The sequence below is a fragment of the Martes martes genome, assembly GCF_963455335.1.
Source record: "Martes martes genome assembly, chromosome: 1".
Taxonomy (NCBI): Eukaryota; Metazoa; Chordata; class Mammalia; order Carnivora; family Mustelidae; genus Martes; species Martes martes.
This window is the reverse complement of record NC_137888.1, coordinates 160,110,483-160,129,308: the sequence shown is the minus strand read 5'-3', so window position 1 is coordinate 160,129,308 and position 18,826 is coordinate 160,110,483. Positions and strand designations below refer to the sequence as shown.

At 49.3% G+C, this 18,826-nt stretch overlaps 1 protein-coding gene across 1 annotated transcript; it reads right to left on the bottom strand.

The window, feature by feature from the left end:
* Positions 1 to 315: 315 nt before the first annotated feature.
* SEC61A1 (SEC61 translocon subunit alpha 1) lies at positions 316 to 17,765 on the bottom strand. Its single transcript, XM_080800346.1, has 12 exons — positions 17,613 to 17,765; positions 17,275 to 17,342; positions 14,070 to 14,135; positions 13,902 to 13,980; positions 12,830 to 12,961; positions 10,800 to 10,909; positions 10,349 to 10,502; positions 6,612 to 6,772; positions 4,757 to 4,954; positions 4,286 to 4,477; positions 3,801 to 3,877; positions 316 to 2,376 (listed from the first exon to the last, which is right to left on the bottom strand). Exons 1-12 carry the CDS (start codon positions 17,617 to 17,619, stop codon positions 2,190 to 2,192), a joined length of 1,431 nt encoding a protein of 476 aa, XP_080656472.1. The 5' UTR covers positions 17,620 to 17,765; the 3' UTR covers positions 316 to 2,189.
* Positions 17,766 to 18,826: the final 1,061 nt, after the last annotated feature.

Sequence of the window (18,826 nt, the reverse complement as noted above, 5' to 3'; positions counted from 1 at the left end):
GGGACAGCGTGGTGGGCCGCAGTCACAAGTGAGACACCAATCCCCTCCTGCGTTCCCAGGAGGGCCTCGGGGCTGCCCGCATGCCAGCCCCGCAGCAGCCAGTCACCTGCGTCTCACTTCACCAGAAGCCAGGGAATGCAGCCGATGCCACCAGAAGGCAGCTTCCCAGGCAAAATGCCTTTCTGAGGAGGCACTTCCATCCCAGGGAGACCTAGGGTGCCCTGTGCCAAAGCAGGACTCGACCATGCCTCACACACCCCAGCTCTGCACCCACCGGCCTTCTTGGGAGCTGTAAACCAAGAGAAAGTGACCAAGTGGCTTGTAAAAATTGGCTTTATTTGTCACTTATTCACCTTAACTCATTTATGCCATTTTGGCGTCCACAGTGACAGTCCCCTGGAAGCTGGGGTCAGCCCCCCCCAACTGTGATCACAGACCACAGAGCATGAGCCACGCAGGGCCCCACCCATGAGGCTGGCACCCACAGCGTAACCACGGGTGGGGCCAAGCAGATGGCGTGCCACGGGGGGAGCATCGAGTCTCTGCTCAGGACTGGGTCTGACAAGGCCACATGTGATATGGTGGGATGCCCTGGACTGAGGGGTCGACAGACCTGTCGGGCCCATCCTGCTTCTGCTGCTGACTTGCCGGGTGGATTCAGGCAAGTCGCTTCTTGTCCCTCGGTTGGTCTGTTCCCTGGTTGGCGCTGTGAGTGAGGTGTCCCAGGAGCTCAGACTCAGCTCTACTGAGTCGTGACCATGGCTCTGCTTCGAAGGCCACTGTGTGCCGGCTGCTGGTGGGGCGTCTCTCTCCGCAGGGCCCCCGGGTGCTTCCTTAGAGCTGGGGCTTCCTCCAGGGAGAATTCCTCAGGCTTGTGGTGCCCGACTCTGCTGTCCCTGCTGCCAAGCACCGCCTGTCCCCAGAGTAGTCTCCCTGCCGGCCTCGGAAAAGGTTCCACTGCCTAAACCCTAGGTTCCCTGTTACCACAAACAGAACTCATTCTAGACATCACCATGAGTCTTTTCCAATCATAGGCTGGAGCAACTTACTAAAAAACAAAAACAAAAACCCAAGCTCTCTGACCCTGATTTTGCCACAGATGTGGGGCCTGCACCCTCCTCTCTGTGGGGCGGTGCTGACTAAAGCTAGAAGATAGGTGGCATCTGGTCATCTACTTAACATGGATTTGGTCCTAGGCACAGTGAAAAAAGTGCTATAAACATGATGTGACGTTCTCAGCCTGGAGGGCATGGTGGCCTGTAAAAGTGAAGCCACCGTCTTTCCCCGTGTGAGGGCTGCTGCAGGCGAGCGGGAGGCCCATCTGGCGACAACTGGAAGGACGGTATAGACACACATCACTTCAAGGGTCCGCCACGCAGCGTCCACCCGGCTGGGCCAGGTGCCAACTCCGTAAGCCTGGAGAATCCTGGCCTCGCTCCATCAGAGGACACAAACTGACGACAGCCAGCCAGACACGATGGAGCCAAGCCGACTCCGTGCTCTTCAGGCTCAAAGCCCAACCAGAACAGTCAACTAGAATAGCCAACAGGCGCATGCAGAAAAATTAATAGACGGCCCAAGAGTGTCTTCTGGAAAACCCATCCCTTTCTTTCGAAGAGGCTTGTTCCTAAAAAACTACTTATAAAAGGGGAAAACAATGGTGTCTTCCAGAGAAACAGTTTGAAGCCAGGTATTCTAACCCCTGATTGTGATAGGGACTCACCAGTGAGTCATATCCACCAGAAAACATGATTTGCTCTCAGCCTCGTGCCCTATGGCCATGACAGAGACACGGCTATGAGGTTTGTGCTTCTAATCAAAAAGTTTCCCGTGCTAGGGGAACAGCTCAGACCACTGCAGCCGCCTACGGCACTGAGCAGGTGCAAAGGTAAAAAAAAAAAAGTTACTTGGGGACAGTCCTTTGCCATCCCCACCTCTGGCAGTTAGCTCCATAAAACCTCCCTCCTACCGTTCTTTCTGCCAATGCCAGCATAAAAAGCAAAATTTCAAACTGGAAAAATTCTAGCACTTTACAAAGTGGAATGAAAGAGTATGAAATTCAAAAACATTATTAAACAAAAGTCCTGGTGCTGTAGCAGCACTCCTGCAATGAGCACCCCACGGGTCTCACTGTCCCCCTCCCTTGCAATTCCAGGCAGGGCCCCTCTCCTGGTCCAGGGAGACGTGGCTCAGAAGAGAAGGGCCCCCATGCTGCCGACCTCGCTCTGCTCCTTCACGAAGATTTCAAAGTACTGGTAGATGATTGTGACCGCGAGCAGGATCCCGGTTCCAGACCCGATGGCACCCAAGAAGTCGGCCAGGACGGAAAGGGCCCCGATGCACAGCCCACCAAAGGCCGCGGCGGTGGGGATGTACCTGAGGAACAGGGGACCGATGAGCCATGAGCCACCATGCAGACCCCCAGCCCCGGTCTGGCCTCGGGAAGGGACAAGGGCTTCGGATATGCCCACATCTAATTTAAGATCCTGACTCTGAGGTCACTCCACTACCTCCTTGAACCTTCACCACTCACACACCTTGATGGTCTGGACTAGGGCTGTAGTGTCCAGTAGGTGTCACGTGAGCCACACAGTGCTCATGAAATGGGACTAGGCCAAATCGAGATGCTGAAGACATCACATGAGGTTTTGAAGACAGGAATATAAGATATCTTACAATGCTTTTTCTTATGTTATCTACAACTTGAAATTAAATTCTAGACCCGGAGAGTTAAATAAAATATATCACTAAATTTACTCAGATTCGTTTTACTTTCTTTTTAAGATATAGCCTACACACAACGTTTTGTGAGTTTCATGTATATTTTTACCATTTTAATGTGGCTAGTAGAAAATTTAAAATTTCTTAAGTGGCATGCAATCTGTTAGGACTGAATGGTGGGTGTAAATCAAGAGGCCGCAGAGGAATTGAACGAATGAAATTGCAAACCGCCCCGCTAGAGATCTGAAAACCTGAAACTTGCAACACTGGCTTTTCCCGTGGTTGCTTCCTTCAGGTGAGGCAAGCAAGCTACGGGCAGCGGGACAAGCCTAGCTGGCCTCCTGACCTAGGGAACAGTTTTGCAGGAACACAGCGCCTTCATCCGTGTAGGTACTGTCAGCGGCCGCTTCCCAGTGGCGGTGGAGGAAATGAGTAGTCGTGACAGGCTTGAAAAGCCTGAGATACTTAACACCACCACCCCCACTGCCCGAGGTAGCTCAATGGTAAGTGGAGAGGAGGTGCAGATGGCCAAGTCCCCCATGAGCACCCCAAGGGGCAGCCTAGAGCTCTCTTCTCCCCCGCACCCAACACCCAGCTGGTCACCAAGTGCTGCAGCCGGCCTCTCCTCTGCGTCCCCAGGTTCCTGCAGCACTTGGAGCCCTCCTGCCCCAGGCCCACACTCCCACTGCGGCCTCTGAGCAGTCAGCTGGCCCTCCCTCTGGTGGCTCTGTCTCTAGCACTGGGTCTCCTAAAGGAACCCTGGACATTGCCACTTCCCCCAGCAGCCAACTGGCTGCCCATACCCTTACCACGCTCTCTTGTACCCGCAGAGCCACATGCCTCTGTCTCACTCCCTGGTGGCTCCCTCTTTGAGGAGAGGGGCGGTATGCTTTTATTACCCTATCCCCAGTCTCCAGCATTAAGCAAGAGCGTAAAGGAATTAGAGACACAGGGGTCTTTTCTATCTCATTACCCAAGGGTAGGAGTTAACGGATTGGAAACCCCTAAGCCAGATCAGGATACCTGGTGTGGAAGGAAACCACAAATTCGGAGTCTGAGGCCCAAGGGCCAGCACTCACCGATTGAGCTCATGGACCATGGAAGTCTCTCGATGGCCCCGCATCACCATCTGCTGCTCCTTCAGCTGCTTTGCGACCTGCATGACGCCCACCAAGGAGACACCGTTAAATCGGAGACCTGAACTTAAAGGAAGGCGGACGTCTCCTGGTGGGGCTCAACACTCACAGCTTTTCCTCTTCTGTGCCCTAAGCCCTCACACAGGTAACTCTGACTTCACCTCAGAGAAGTCACGGGGCGAAGTGTGACCGCACACTGTGACTCTAGCTTCCCCAACACAGCGCTGGCTTCCTGCTGGCGTTCATCTTTGGCCACTGAGGGTTCACAGCTGCCCCGCCATGAGCATGAAGCATCTGTGGGTGTCCACAGACCACTTTCTTAGCAAGAGGAGACAGGCGGAGACCCCTCAGACCCCGAATGGGTGAGGACTATTGCTTCCTGGATTAATTTCCTCTCAAGAAATTCGCTGTAACTTCTATATACTCACATCTTTGGCAGAGGAGCCCGAGACCTCAATCCAGGTTTTGGAGAAGAATGCACACGAGCCAAGCATGAACACAATGTACACCACGGCATGGACGGGATCTTCTAACACAGAGCCAAAGGATTCTGGTGGGGACAGGTAGTAGCACAGGCCGCCGACAGGATACGCACGTGCCGGGCCCCCGGAGGAAGTATCCTGGAAAGGTTACGCACAAAGCCTGTGAAGGCCACTTCATCGTACCTCCGCATCAGGACAGAAATAGTTTTGAGCAGATGACACAGATGACGATTTTGCTCAAGGGCCCATAGTACAGTTCTCTCAACAAAAAGGGAACTGAACATGCTGAATTTGTAAAAGGCATGATGATCAGCAAATACCTATGGGTGAAATACATGCTCATAGTGAGATGCACAGGTGCACAGCCTGCAACCTGTGCTAAAACTGACAGTTTTAGCCCCGAGCAGCCGTACTTACAGACCAGGTACCCAGCAGGCTGACCAGCAGGTTGCCACTGAAGCGGGCGGACAGCATCTGGGAGATGACATACAGGTTGGACACCAGGGCAGACTGCAGGATGATGGGGATGTTGGAGGTGTAGAAGAGCTTGATCGGGTAGGTGTTGTACTGGCCTCGGTAACGGGCTGACTTGATGGGTAAGTCCACGCGGAAGCCCTGAGATGCCAAACAGAGTGGAATGCCCTTCGTTGCCTCATCCGGCCTGCTGCCCCAGAAGCCCAGCCCAGCCGGGGACAGCTGCCAGGGAGCCGGCTGCAAGCATCGCTTCCAGGGCTGTGGTTCCCCTGCCTTACCCACCTCTGCACCTGGGGGCATCAGAACAGAAGGCTCCCAGAAGGGGTGCCTGGGCGGCTCAGTCGGTTAAGTGTCTGCCTTCAGCTCAGGTCATGATCCCAGGGTCCTGGGATCAAGCCCCATGGTGGGCTCCTTGCTCAGTAGGGAGCCTGCTTCTCCTTCTCCCTCTGCTCCCCCCCACTACTTGTGTGCTCTCACACTCTCTCTCTTGTTCTTTCCTCTCAAATAAAAAATCTTAAAAAAAAAAAAAAAAAAAAAAAGGTCTCCCATAAATACTGGTTTAAAACTGCACCAAAGCCCAGCAGAGACAATCCTACTTTTGTCAGAAACCAAAATCCAGCACATTATATCCAGTTCTATGTAGAATATACTAGAAAAGCCTGAAAAACACATGCTCAAGTTCTAGCAGTGCTTCTCTTGCCTATACTTTCAGTGGCCCCAAGACCCATGCCACCACAGCATCTGCCTCGCACCCCAGAACAGCTGTTTAAGAGGTTTCCGATAATACACAGAAAAGCCAAGCTTTTTCTTTTCTAAGATCTTTTTTATCGGATAGACAGAGAGTGAGCACAAGCAGGGGGAGTGGCAGGCAGAGGGAGAGGGAGAAGCAGGCTCCTCGAAGAGCAAGGAGCCTGCTGTGAGCCTTGAAGCTGAGCTAAAGGCAGCCGCTTAACAGACTGAGCCACCCAGGTGCCCCAAAGCCAAGATTTTCTATGAATATGACCTCTCCCTCGGAAACCCTTGGAGGAAGGATTTCTTTTATATCATTTTCACAAACTCTCAACCCTTAGAATAGGACTCAGAATATGTAAGATTTAAAATAAAATCTTCATGTTCCAAATGCCTACTTGCCAAGCCCCTAAAGAGTCCACTTATTGGTAACACGGCATCTGAGTCTCAGCCAAAGGAACGGAGTCATTTGCTCCTCGGAAAAAGCGCTTGCCTGGTTTAAATACCTTTCCAACAAGCATTCAACTACTCTCTCAACTGCTGTCTCTTCTTGTCAATAAATATTAGAATACAAAGTGGCTGATCAAAAAATACAAAGATTAGCCTGACTACAGAAAAGTGACCAGCAGTGCAGCTCTCTTGTTCAGAAGCAAGTGACACAGACGAATCATCTGAAAGGTAAGAGGAAAGCCTTTTCCAAGATGAGGCTCCTGCCTGCAATTATGATACAAACTGGGTAAGACAGAGAGGAGGTGTTCGTTTGCTTGCTTTTCACTTCTCTTGAACTAAGAACTTAGTATCTTCTCCATCTGCCGACAGCCCCAACCCAAAGGAACACGATTCCGGAAATACTAGCTCTGCCTCACGTGTGTTCCGGCAAGTCTCCTGACTCAGTGGGAGGCACCTATCCCGCTCACCTTGGGCCTTGCGTCCTTTAAACGCCATCTCATTTCAATACAATGGGACGGGACAGGCCCCGCCAGGGCGTGGGTGAGGGATGCGTACACCAAGGCGTGCTGACACATAAAGGCAGACTGTTAAAACTTGGTGCCCTGGGATCTGGACGCACCTGGAAATAGATCACCACTGCGAAGACAAAGATGGTGGCGATTAGATTCATGAGGTTGGGAAGATTCTGGCGGTAGAAAGCCTCTCGAAGGGCTCGGACCTTGTCAGTGCGTGTGGCCAGTAGATGGAACAGTGCAATGATGGCGCCTTCAAATTCCATTCCTGTTGGTGAAGGAGAGGATGTGTGTGGTAAACAAACCAACCACCAACTAAATTTGGCTCTACTGATTTTCTCAGTGGCTAAAATGACGAAGTCCTACCCTTCACAGTGCTCATTCCCATAACCCCAGGGAGAAAGTCCTCTCATATACTGTTTCTGTAGATAATGCAAACCTGCAGAAAGGGCTATTCTACCTTTTGATTTAACTCATCTCAGTTCTTCAGCATGAGTCGTCAATGGCTACTGGACATGTGGCATAATGATCAGTTACAAAACCATAAAGGCAGGGTCTGCTGAACTCTGGCCAAAGGGGCCCTAACCTGAAGGGGGGCCTCCAAGCTGCCAGATTCTCTTCCCGGAAATGCCTGGGCAGTCCGAGCATCCGTGGCTCTGAGGGGCAGGTGGGGCTCGGGCTCTGCTCCTAACACTGATGGTAAGTGGAAAGGACCACACATGTGCCCCCCGCATGGCTGATCCAAATCTGAGTTGATACCCTACCCCGAGAGGATGTGGAAGGAGGCAGCCAGTATGAGCCAGAAAACCACAGCCATGAAGCAGACTGAGCTTCCCAAAGACTGAAGGGAAAGAATGAGACTGTACTTGACCTGAGGAGCAGGCAGCAGAGGGACAAGTGAGAGGAACTTGGGGAGCACACGGCATTAGTAAGGCCTAGAGGTGTCTTAATTTTCAGAGAGTTTATAGAGTTAAACAAACCAAAGTTAAAGCAGGTAACAAGAGCGCTGTGTTACTGTGTAATCTCTGCTAACCCATGACAGTCTATGCCATGACATACTCAGGCAGCGCACATGCCTGACGCTAGTGCCGTGTCTAAAGCCATGGTCTCTGAGGGTGGCTGGAGGTACCGGTAACAGTGGCATGAGGTGTGCCATGGGACTGTCCTGCTACGGCATGCGCTCAAGTTTTGAACACATGGTGGCTGGCACCACCTTCTCTGTTTCCAAACCATTTTAAGAGGATGCTTCAGGCCAACCCCCCACTGGGGATCACCACTGACCTCTTCTGGAATGTGGCTTCTGTGAAAGAAACACTGTTCCAACGGTCTGTAATTCCTCATCTCACCCCGTGATGCTGTGCTCAGTCCCCATGCACCCCTGCTCCCAGGCTTGTGACAACACTACCTTCCCAGGGCACAGGGTTCAGGGATATCAGAGCAGGAGCCGGGACAGGCCTTCAGAGGCCGCCGCCCCAGCTGCCGGGGAGGAAGGACTTGTTCCCTTCTGCCCTCCGTCCACACTGCCCCGCACTCCCGTACCTCTGACCACAGCTCCGACTCCTCTCCACCTTGCTCATTCTGCACCAGCCACACATGCTGACCCTGAACACTACACTCCCACCTCAGGGCCTTTGCAGCTGCTTGTTCCCTCTAAGTGGGACATTCTTCCCCCACAGAGCTGCAAGGCTCCCTTACCCTCCGTAGGACTTTGTTCCAAGGTAGGGGGATGCGGGGAGGGGGTCTTCCTGCTCACCCAGACTAACCCTGCGACAACCCTCCCAGCATCTCCATCTTCTTTCTCTGCCTCGTTGTTCCCCTAGGTACCTGCTCCAACACCTGCCACGTGGAACATGCTGCTCACTCCGCACTCCCAGTGCCTGACCCTTCACAGATGTCAGTGAAGTGTTTGCTGAGTGAAGGGCAATGCCAGGGGTAAGCTCTAGTTCTACTTTTTAACATCATTTCTTAAAATCTGCCACCTGCTGCATCTCTGGAACAAGACAGAACTTCCAAGTGCGAAGAGTTACTTCAGGCGCAGAGGCAGCTTTGTACCTGCACGGTCCCACTAAGCCCATTTGAGCCGTTCCCACTCGCCCTTCACAGGTCTGTGACATTTGTGACCTGTGCCTTCCTCCAGGGTCCAGTCCTCGGGACCCCACTCTTCCCTCTCCCCGAACCCACAGCTCTCATGGCAATACTCACTGCCCACACAAGCGGCTTGGAGTGACCCCTCCCAGCTGCGCTTCTCTCCAGCTCAGTCTCAAACACGACCAGCTGAAAGCCCAACACTTTTAAAGCCAGAAACAAACCCAACTTTGCTCTGAGATTTTCTGTCACCCTTGAAAGAACCTCCTTTGTCCCGTCTATTATGCTCTTAGCGCCTTGTGCCTCGGTCTGTGCTTTCCACGACGGGCTGGCTGGTCAAAGCTGGGCAATGGAACAGCTGCCGGGCTGTGTTCTCCGCCTGTCTTCCCCTCCAGTCCAGGCTGAATCACCCCTTCCACGCTCCAACCCCCACTGCCTCACTGGCCTGCTCCTCAGTGGAAGGTGGCTCCTTGGCTGGGGCTTCTGAACCTTTACTGACTCCTCCCCTCCTGGCCCCAACTCTGGTGCCGCATCTTCAGACTTCAGGATGCCCCCAGGCCAGTTACAGTGGCAGTCTTCACACCCCTGAACCCCTATGATCCTTTCTCCCTCCTGCCTTTTCACACCCATCCCTGAAAAATATTACCCTCCACCCTCTCCTTTCTCACAATTTGTCCTGAATTTCCTACAATTCCAGAAGTGCCCAGGGAGGAACCAAGTCCCTCTTCTCTGAGGCTCTTCTGACAGTTCCTACGTCAAGGTACGCTCTTTCCCTTGTAATCTACTGGGTGCATGTGGCCTTCATTTGTCCAGGGACCTACTCTGAGTATCACTAATGAGATCATGTGGTCTCTGGACGCCAGGGACTGTTTCCAGCATTCATCTCAAAGAAAAACACTCAAACACGCATGAATATTTATTTCTTGCGAGTCTCTTCAGAGTGTGTAACATATTTAGTAATGAAAAAACCTGATTTTCCTTTCCCAGTAAGTCACACTTCCCTAAATATTTAAGAAGTTTTATTAAAGACACTGCCTGTAACAAGATTCTCTTCTCTATAGGCATAACATACAAGACTTACACGTAACATGCATCTACTCTGAGCCAGGCCTCACAGAATTTCATATTATTTCTCATTAATCCTGGCACCCACAGCTGATATGCAGAGGAATGTGCCCAAGGCCATTTAACCACTACCAGCAACAGCCAGGACATAAACCTAGTGAGCTCCAAGTTCAGGCCTCTCTCCCAAAACTGCTCCTCATACAAGCAAGTGTGTCAGTTCCATAATTTTTGCTTAATCACTGCGAGCGACTGCCAAGATATGTAAAGATGAACCTGTGAGGATGTGCACTATTTCACTGTTGCAACAACAGTGACACTGGAAACAACCTCAATGTCAGTCACAAGAAGACTATGATAAATGCTGCCTCATCCTTGCAATGGAAGTCCATACTGCGCTGAGGAAAACGAGGCAAAATTATATATTCCGACATGGCAAACGTCCATGAAATACACAAAAAATGCAAGCTGGACATCTTTATGAGCACAGACCTATCTGTGTTTTAAAAATTCTATAGATAGAGATCACTTTAAAAAACAAAAACAGAAACTCTGCAGATACACACAGGAAAATCAGAAGAGATGTACCTAAAACTAACCTGATTTTTCCTGGGAATGGGGGAACTTCTGTTTCCTGCCTTACACACACTGGTACTTTCTACTAAACCCTGTCCCCAGGGAAGGCCAGGGCCCTTACCTCGGCCGGTGTTGACAGTGGTGGGGCTGAACGCCTTCCACACGATGGTCTCGCAGATGTTAGTGGCAATGAAGAGGGAGATCCCAGAGCCCAGGCCGTATCCTTTTTGCAGAAGTTCATCCAAAAGTAAGACAATTAAGCCAGCAACAAAGAGCTGTGAAAATTTAAAAAGAAAAGAAAAAATAAAATAAAGCAACCCAAACAGACTGTGCATTACTGTTCTTCACAGGCCTGGTCCTTTCCTTCTGCAGTACCAAGCTTTTCTGCTTCTCAACACTAAAGGCAGGGTAGACCTTGGACAGTAGAGCCTTTCTCTGGTGAACTCGGAAAGCCACCATAGGGGCCCTGGCTTCTTTTCATGCTTCTGTTATGCCCATCTCAGAGCTGTCATTTGGGAAGTCTAAGTGTGAGGAGCTACTCAGAAGGGGGAACACGTTAGAGCCGCACTGACCTGTATAGTGATTAACAGGCAGATTCCAGCGCCCATTTCAGAAGGATCTCCGTACATTCCTGTCATCACATACACGATGGACTGGCCGATGGTAATGATCATGCCAAATACTGGAATCACAAGAAAACGGTCTTCTCAAAGTGGGGCACTATACAGTCTGGAGAAAACAGTTCTGGAACACCCACTGTGTGCCAGGCACTGGGGAGGACGACGATGGGAGATGTAGCATGGCCTGCAAGGAGCTCAATCCAGGAACACTCAGCAGCTCCATGGCCAAAGTACAACAGTACTGAGTACAAGTACTCAAATGCCTTCTAACAAAAGCCTGCAACCTCTTCAATTCCAGCTTCTCCAAAATCACTTTCCTTTCAGTGATGGCAGGAGAAAGAGTTGAAATGTACTAATACAGTTCTTTTCTTTTTTTCCCTTAAGATTTCATTTATTTATTTGACAGAGAGAAAGCGAGAGAGCACAAGCAGGGGGAAAGGGAGAAACAGACTCCCCACTGAACAGAGGATCCAATGTGGGGCTGGATTCCAGGACCCCGGGATTATGACCTGAGCCCAAAGCAGACACTTCACCAACTGAGCCACCCAGGCATCCCACTCATCTAGTTCTTATGAAAGGAGAGTCATGAAGCAAGGGAAGATGACAACCAGAGGCATGTGATTTGGTGATGGTGTCAACCTGCAGCATCCAAACTCAAGTCAGGTCGCTTAGGCTTTGGAGAGCTCCCCAACTTGAATAGATGCCGGGGCCCTCTACAGGCCTATCACCTGGGTCTGAGTCCAGCACACTGAATATTATCTCTGGGATAAAGTGATCCCTTCTCAGCTTATAGTTAATGTAGTTTTAAAGGAAAAACTCACAAAGTAGTCAATTTAGTTACTAGTTCTGTTTCCTCAGCCACAAAGCTCTTCTGGCCAAAGAGATACATTCCTTTTTGTATGCACACGTCTTTGTTTCTTGTAGCTCATTAGTCTCTGTTGCTAGTAACAGTGGAATCCACATGTTTTTATTGGTTCCACAATACTAGATGGGTTTGGGATTCAATTTCAGCTTTTCTGCTTAGTTTGTGCATGAAATACAATTTTATTCCAAAATGCCCATCAAATAGTTTCTATTTAACTTTTTTAAACTTTTTAAACTTTTTTAAAAAGTACCTAATAAAACAGATTATCTTGAGACAGAAAAATTTCAAGAAACTGTTCAAGAATAAAGAGAAAACAGCTAATTTGTGCTTTTGAAAAACAATACATGTGTATATTTTACATCCTGATTTGTATCTGAAACTGACAAGTCTGAATTGGAATAGTCTTTCTTGCTCAGTCATTTCACCTACTAACTCCAGAAGATCTCTAAAACATGCTGGTGTGGAATAAAACAAGGCTGTGCAGGCAACTTTAAATGTCATTTCCTAATTAATGCATTTTGTTTCACAGCCAGAGGCTGCACGTGGTTCATTCTGAGAACTGGTTACTATTACTAGTAACACACTACTTGCTATAAAGCAATACATTATCCTCACTGTTACCGAAGAAAAGACTGAGACTTCAGAGATGTCATCTAACTTCATCCCAGGTAACAGAGCTAGGAAATCACAGAGCTGGACTGAAAGGATCCCTATCTCTTAAGCTGAATCCTTTCAAACTCCAAGCAGAGAGAAAATACCACGTGTTGGGTAGCTACTGCGCACCAGGCGCTGAAAGAGGTTTTATACATGCTATTCAAATGAAGTCCTAAAATAGCTCTGAAGTTTTCCTTCTAAGTGGTGAGGAAATTGTGGCTGGTGGAGGGCGAGACCTCCAAGCCCTGCTCCTTCCCCTCAATAACACCCGGTGACACCCACCCCCCGCCTCATCAACTCTATCCAAGTGCTCTCTCGTTAACCTAGCCCACAGTACCCCTACAGGGTTGATGGGCCAAGGAGGTTATATCATACAAAAAAACCTATTTTGATGCCCTAAACTTCAGAGCAAATTTGAATTCTCACCTGCAGACATCTGAACATTATTCAAAATATCACTTACACTTTTGGGCTCCATTGAAGAGGGCTCGGTCTTTTGGGGTGTCACCAACTTCAATTATTTTGGCGCCAGCCAAGAGCTGCATGATGAGGCCGGAGGTGACAATGGGAGAGATACCCAGCTCCATCAATGTGCCTTGAAGAAAGAGCCAGGCAAAACACAGCCAGTATGAGCTTGGAAAAGCAACACATAATATTAAGAAAATGAATGAGCAAAATTCAACGGTGTGCCCTGTATACAAATCTGATATATTTCAGTTTGCTAGCAGCATTTAATTTCAAAATTAATCCCCAAATATCAACGATTAGCGTAGAATTCAATTCATTCTATTCAGTCTGCCAGGCAACATCTTATTCTATTTAGGAAGTCACATGGCATTTAAATAGACGACAGCCTTTAAATTCACCCTAAACAGATTCACTCTGGTTTTACAGAGATAAGAAAGGTTCGTCTCTTCATCAGTTAATAAAAAAAGGATAACATTCAAATAATTTCCAGAGTTTGGAAAGAAAGTCTGCACCATTGTATCTAGTTGTGAATAAACCTCTATTTCCATTATGCTAAAATGAACTATACTTCCAAGTGATTTAGAACTTAATTTGAAATGTTTAGAAAGCAAGTTAATCAAAAGCAGTATCAACATAAATGTTCAAATCCTCCCCACCCATAGGTAAATGGGTTAGAGTATACAAAACACTGTTACATATTTTTTTGGACACGTATATATAACCTATAGATATGAAGATGTAGCTCAGAAATAAGTTACGTATTCTACAGAATGTTATCAAAACAGAAGAAAGACCGGTACAAATGTCATCATTTCAGCTGTTTAAAAACATTCTAGTTTTTCCATGTTTTTTTATCCTCCACGACCTAGACTTATCTTGTTATTACAGGTTTTGTGTTGCATTCAAATGCCTCAGCGCTGAATTGGCCATCTGCTCAGGCTATTCAGCACAGCGCACTAACATTCCTCCCTAACACTCTGAATTCCACATAAAGCTGAAGCCTGTCATTTAACTGAAGGAGGCCAGTCAAATCCACTGCAGAGAGGTACAGATGGCTGGAGTCCTACCTCTGTTCGAGGCGAGAATCACTCTCATCCAATAGAAAGGGTCAGCTGAATCTGAAGACATGATACCAAATAGCGGGATCTGGAAACAAGCAGAGAAAAGGAGTCAGCACGCTGACCCCCAGCCTGCTCTTCGCCCCACCCCAATTCTGGAACAGGAACTGCGCTTACCTGGCAGCATACTAAGAAGATAAAGAGGGTGATTGCGGTCCACAGCACTTTCTCCTTAAACTGAATCTATAGTGGAAGAGAATGCATTAAAGCAGTATTTACAAAGACAAGTTCATAGAAACGAACTCGAATTGGCCCCCTTTCTCTGTTCACCGGCGAAGTGAGCCTTGAACACTCCAAACCGAGTGCCAGACATAAGCACAGAAACGTAAGGATGCGTGTTGCAGGCTTTCTACGTACAAGACAGGCATGCAGAGACCTTTCACGTACGATTTCATTGGAGCCTCATGTCACTTACTGTTATCTTTACAATGAGAGAATGGTCTTAGGAAAGTTAACTTGTCCCAAATCTCACAGCTGAAGTGAGTTTTGAGTGCAAAACCTGTGCTCTTAGTCACCGGAATTAACAGTTTAGGATCAGACCCCAGACGGAACAATGTTGCAAGGGATTCCTAAAACAGATCAGACCTTACAAGGAGCCAATGATAGTGATCATTCAAAAAGGTTCTGTAGCTGATAAAATCTTGCAATTCTGTAGCTAACTAATTTGCAATGTGTGATAGTTCGACAGTGTATTTGCTATGAATTAAGGGTAAAACAATGTAATAAAAAATACTGGGGGGAGAGGCAGGGAGAGTTACACCTTTAACCTACTCAGTGCCTACTAACAGCACCTACTTAAGACTTTTCACATCTCCTTGGGTACACATGTAGGCCAAATGACTACTGGGAATTATTTTATAGATGACGAGTGAGTACAATCAGGAAAATTTAGAATCCCCGCCCAAGGTCCCCCTGGTACCAAGTAGAACTGGCAGCTTTTCCAGGTTTTCTGCCACAACTGATTGCCTTCCCTAGTACTTGCTGCCTATCCTGCAAGAAGGGGTTTAAAGGGCTTAAAAAAACACTGTAACTATTGTGTGGACTGAGGATTTTGATATGGAAAAATACCTTGTGAGCGACAGCATGAAGTGAATAGAACTGTGCTCTGAAGAAGTACTTTTTAACTGGACGGGAGGAGCCCAAAGTCTACATGAGCTCCAAGACAGAGTCTGGCTCTCTGGTCAGAACAGAAGTTGAGGTCTTTCATGACTGCCACTTTAGGCAGGCCCCAAGGAGATGACCACACAAAGGTGGCGGGCACTTAGGGTCTGACACCCCACATGAAGCTGGGGTGAAGTCACAGAACCCTCCTACCTCTTGAGAATGCTCCCCTTCCCATTGTCACCTCACCAAACCAAGAAATTAGGAGGCCAAGGGAAGGCAACACCAATTCCAGCTAACCAGGAACACAACAGGCTTGTGTTGAAAGGATTCTTCATGGGAAAAAAGAGTAGACGATTTTTACAAGACTCCTCATTTCTTTCTTTCTTTTTTTTTTTTAAGATTTTATTTATTTATTTGTCAGAGAGAGAGAGCACAGGCAGACAGAGTGGCAGGCAGAGGCAGAGGGAGAAGCAGGCTCCCCGCTGAGCAAGGAGCCCAATGTGGGACTCGATCCCAGGACGCCCGGATCATGACCTGAGCTGAAGGCAGCCGCTCAACCAACTGAGCCACCCAGACATCCCAAGACTCCTCATTTCTTAATAACCAAGTCTCCTCTCCTGGATGCAGCCAAATTCAACAGCAAAACTTCAAAAGCTCTTTATCCCAGTCCTGTCTACTTTACCTTTGAAATAGCTGCTGAATCAGCCAACAACCACTTCTCATCAAAAAGCTTTTGAAATTGATAAAATCTTGCAATGCTGTAGGTTAACTAATTTGCAATAGGTGATAGTTCGACAGTGTATTTGCTATGAATTAAGGGTAAAACAATGTAATAAAAAGTACTGGGGGCGGGGAGGCGGGGAGCCCACCCCATATACCCTGTGTTACAAAAGCTTTGAAACCACTCTCATCTTCCACCGACTTCTAGAACATTTCCTCATCACCTGGCCCTTCCATTACTCCCCATCACCCTTTATGTTCTAGCAGTATGGAACTACAGCTAACACCCTCCCACCTGCTTGTCTGCTTTGCACACATATATTCTTTATACCTGGAATTCCTTTCCCTCCCCTCAAAAAAAAAACCAAAAACCAAAAAACAAACAAACAGAAAAAAACCAACTTCTATTCTTCCATTAAAACCACCAGAAACCACATCTTCCAGAATTAATCCCTTCCTGAGCCACTGCTACAACCTGCACATATTTTCACGGCTCCATCTACCACACTTAGTTACAAGGCCAAGGTCAGACAGCTATTAAAAGGTTTGTGAAGGGTGGGTCCCAGGCTTGTCTACCTCCAGAGCCATACCCTTTCTACTATGCTAGGGAGTTGGGGTAGAAGGGACAACTTTGTATTCTGCCCATCGAAGAGGGCACGTATGTGGAACACTTACACAAAAGGATTTTAAGTTAAAAAAAAAAGGTGGGGGGAGACTTCAAGAACGTAAGTGTCCATATTGACGTTAAATGCAAAGATGTGTATGTGAATGCATGAACAACAGTCTTAAAAGAATCTAAAGACAAAAATCTTTTATTATTCATTCTCTTGAATGCAAGAATCTAAATAAAACTTCCCCACTGTTTAACCGCTACACTAGCATTGGCAAAATTTGCTATCCCGGGCTGTAGCTGTGTAGGAGCGGAAATTCTGATAAAGGTTCTACATTTTTATCTTCTCATATTTTAATGTGTCTGCTGTAAAAAGCAGGGTTCACAAAAACGCCCTTTTTCTCTGTACCTTTTATGGAGACTGTCAGAGTCCTAACTCATTTGCACAGGATAAAGCCACTGCTCTTACCTCCTTTTAGCTCATGCATACCAAAACCTCCTGGGGGGAAAAAAAAACCAGCCATGAAGCGCTCGTGCTGGAGGTGAAGAAGGAAAGGAAACTCAATCCGAGTATCCTGAGGCTTCTGGGGCCTTATTCATTCATCTCCGAGTTCCACTTTTGGGACCGAGCAAACCGGAGGCTTTGTTTGCTGGAGTAATATCCTCAAAAGATGCTCCAAACCCAGCACCAGGATTTCAGTGGAAATTCCCACACAACCAGGTCACCTTCCGACAAAGCTCAGGAGTACACACGGCTACACGCCAGGAGGAAGGGGTGCGAAACAGAGTTTCCATCTGGCGTGTTGAAGCCATTTTTAATCGTACTGTAAACTTCGGGCGCCCAGACAGTTCATGAAACCTCGGTGGACGGCGATTTCGGGAACTCACCTTCCTCTCCGGCTTCTGAATTTCCGGCAGGATGACACAGAAGGGCTTGATGACTTCCAGAAATTTGACTTCGATGGGAGAGACAAAAGCAGAGTTAGGGCACGTAAAGACCTTCCCCGCTCCCTTGGGGAAGCCTTCCGCCCAGCGTGAGTAGGAGCAGGGACTAGAGGAACAGACCGCGCACGGGGGCTCGCGGGCACCCCAAGAAGGGCCGGGGGCGCGGGCCACGGTCTAGGGGACCCGGGCGGGCCTGGGGGGTGGCCGCTCGTCTGGACCGGTGAGGGGAAGGGGCATTTTGATCCTTCCCGGCCTTGCCGGGGCTGCCCTGAGGGACTCACTCGCCATGGCGGCGGCTGCTCGGGCTCCGGGTCCCCCTTCGGCTCCGCTCCACTACGAGTGAGGTGAGGCTGTCCGCGGCCCAGCCCGCTCCGGCGCGCTGCACCTCCGCCGAGAGACACGTCAGTGCTAGCACCGCGGCGAGCGGCGCGGCGCGGCGCGGGGCGGAGCTAGGGGCGGGCCGCCGGCTGCTTCCGCTTCCTGCCACGCGCTGTGGGCCCGCCGCGCACCCGCACCGTCGCCGCCGAGACCACAACTCCCGGCATGCAGCGGGGCTCCAGGGCCTCCCGGGAAGAGGGTGCTAGACGCCGGGGCGGGGCGGGGCGGGGCGGGGCGGGGCGCGGGGCACGCCGGGATTGGAAGTGTGCGGCTGCGCAGACCTGGCCGAGCGGGAGCGCGCGGGCCGAGGGTGGTATCATGGCTCCAGAGGCCGGGCGTTGCGGTCTGTTGGGGAAACTGAGGCAAAGGGCAGAAGCCGCTGCGTCCAAAGCCCTGCGAGTAAGGCGGTGTCCCAGGTCACCTCTATGCCCTTCATAGTACTTATAAGCTCCTTTGATCCGGAGCCGGTGTCCCAGCGCAGACTGAAATGCCCGGCTCCTAGTAGGTGCCTGGTTGGTGAGGCCGACGGAACGCCCTCGTTTATTGAGTCATTCGGCAAACCCGGAGGCTTGCCCTGGGCACGCGGTCTCGGCAATGACTCCTGCCGAGTCCCTGCCATCTGAGGACGAATGGGATGAATTCCGGAAAGATAGGATCAGAGAAGAACTGGTGACAGCTCAGGAAATAGGCGTGCTGGGGACTCCAGGAAGGCCTCCCAGGAGAGTTGATTTTGTGCTAAACCTTGACAGATTCCGGCGACAAGAAATGAGGGAGGAAGGTGCACCAGGTTGAGGAAACCTTTTGAGCAAGGCATGGCGGTATGACCGCCTGAGATCTATGGGGGAAAATGCCCTGTTTGCTGGAGCAAAGGCTGTGTGAAGGGAAACAATATGATTTAACGTTCGTGGGGGGAAATGGGTGGGGATGCTAGACGGAGAGTTGAATTTATTTTTGACCCATGTATAATTACAGGGTAGCATGTGGTGAGTGCTCTAAAACAGACGAGAGAGACTTTATGTTGATCATTTAGAGGAAGAGGAGGTGGGTGATGCTGGCTGGGGATTAGGGAAGGTTTCAGGGAACTAAATCATATGACCCGAACTGATCTAAGTTGGAG

What these genes read in the sequence shown, in the direction of transcription:
- SEC61A1 (XM_080800346.1), bottom strand. An exon ending in TTCAGAAGCCGGAGAGGAAG is followed by an intron (nt 14,136 to 17,274) that starts GTGAGTTCCCGA and finishes CTTCCACTATAG; the next exon opens with ATTCAGTTTAAGGAGAAAGT. An exon ending in GATTCTCGCCTCGAACAGAG is followed by an intron (nt 12,962 to 13,901) that starts GTAGGACTCCAG and finishes TCTTTCTTCAAG; the next exon opens with GCACATTGATGGAGCTGGGT.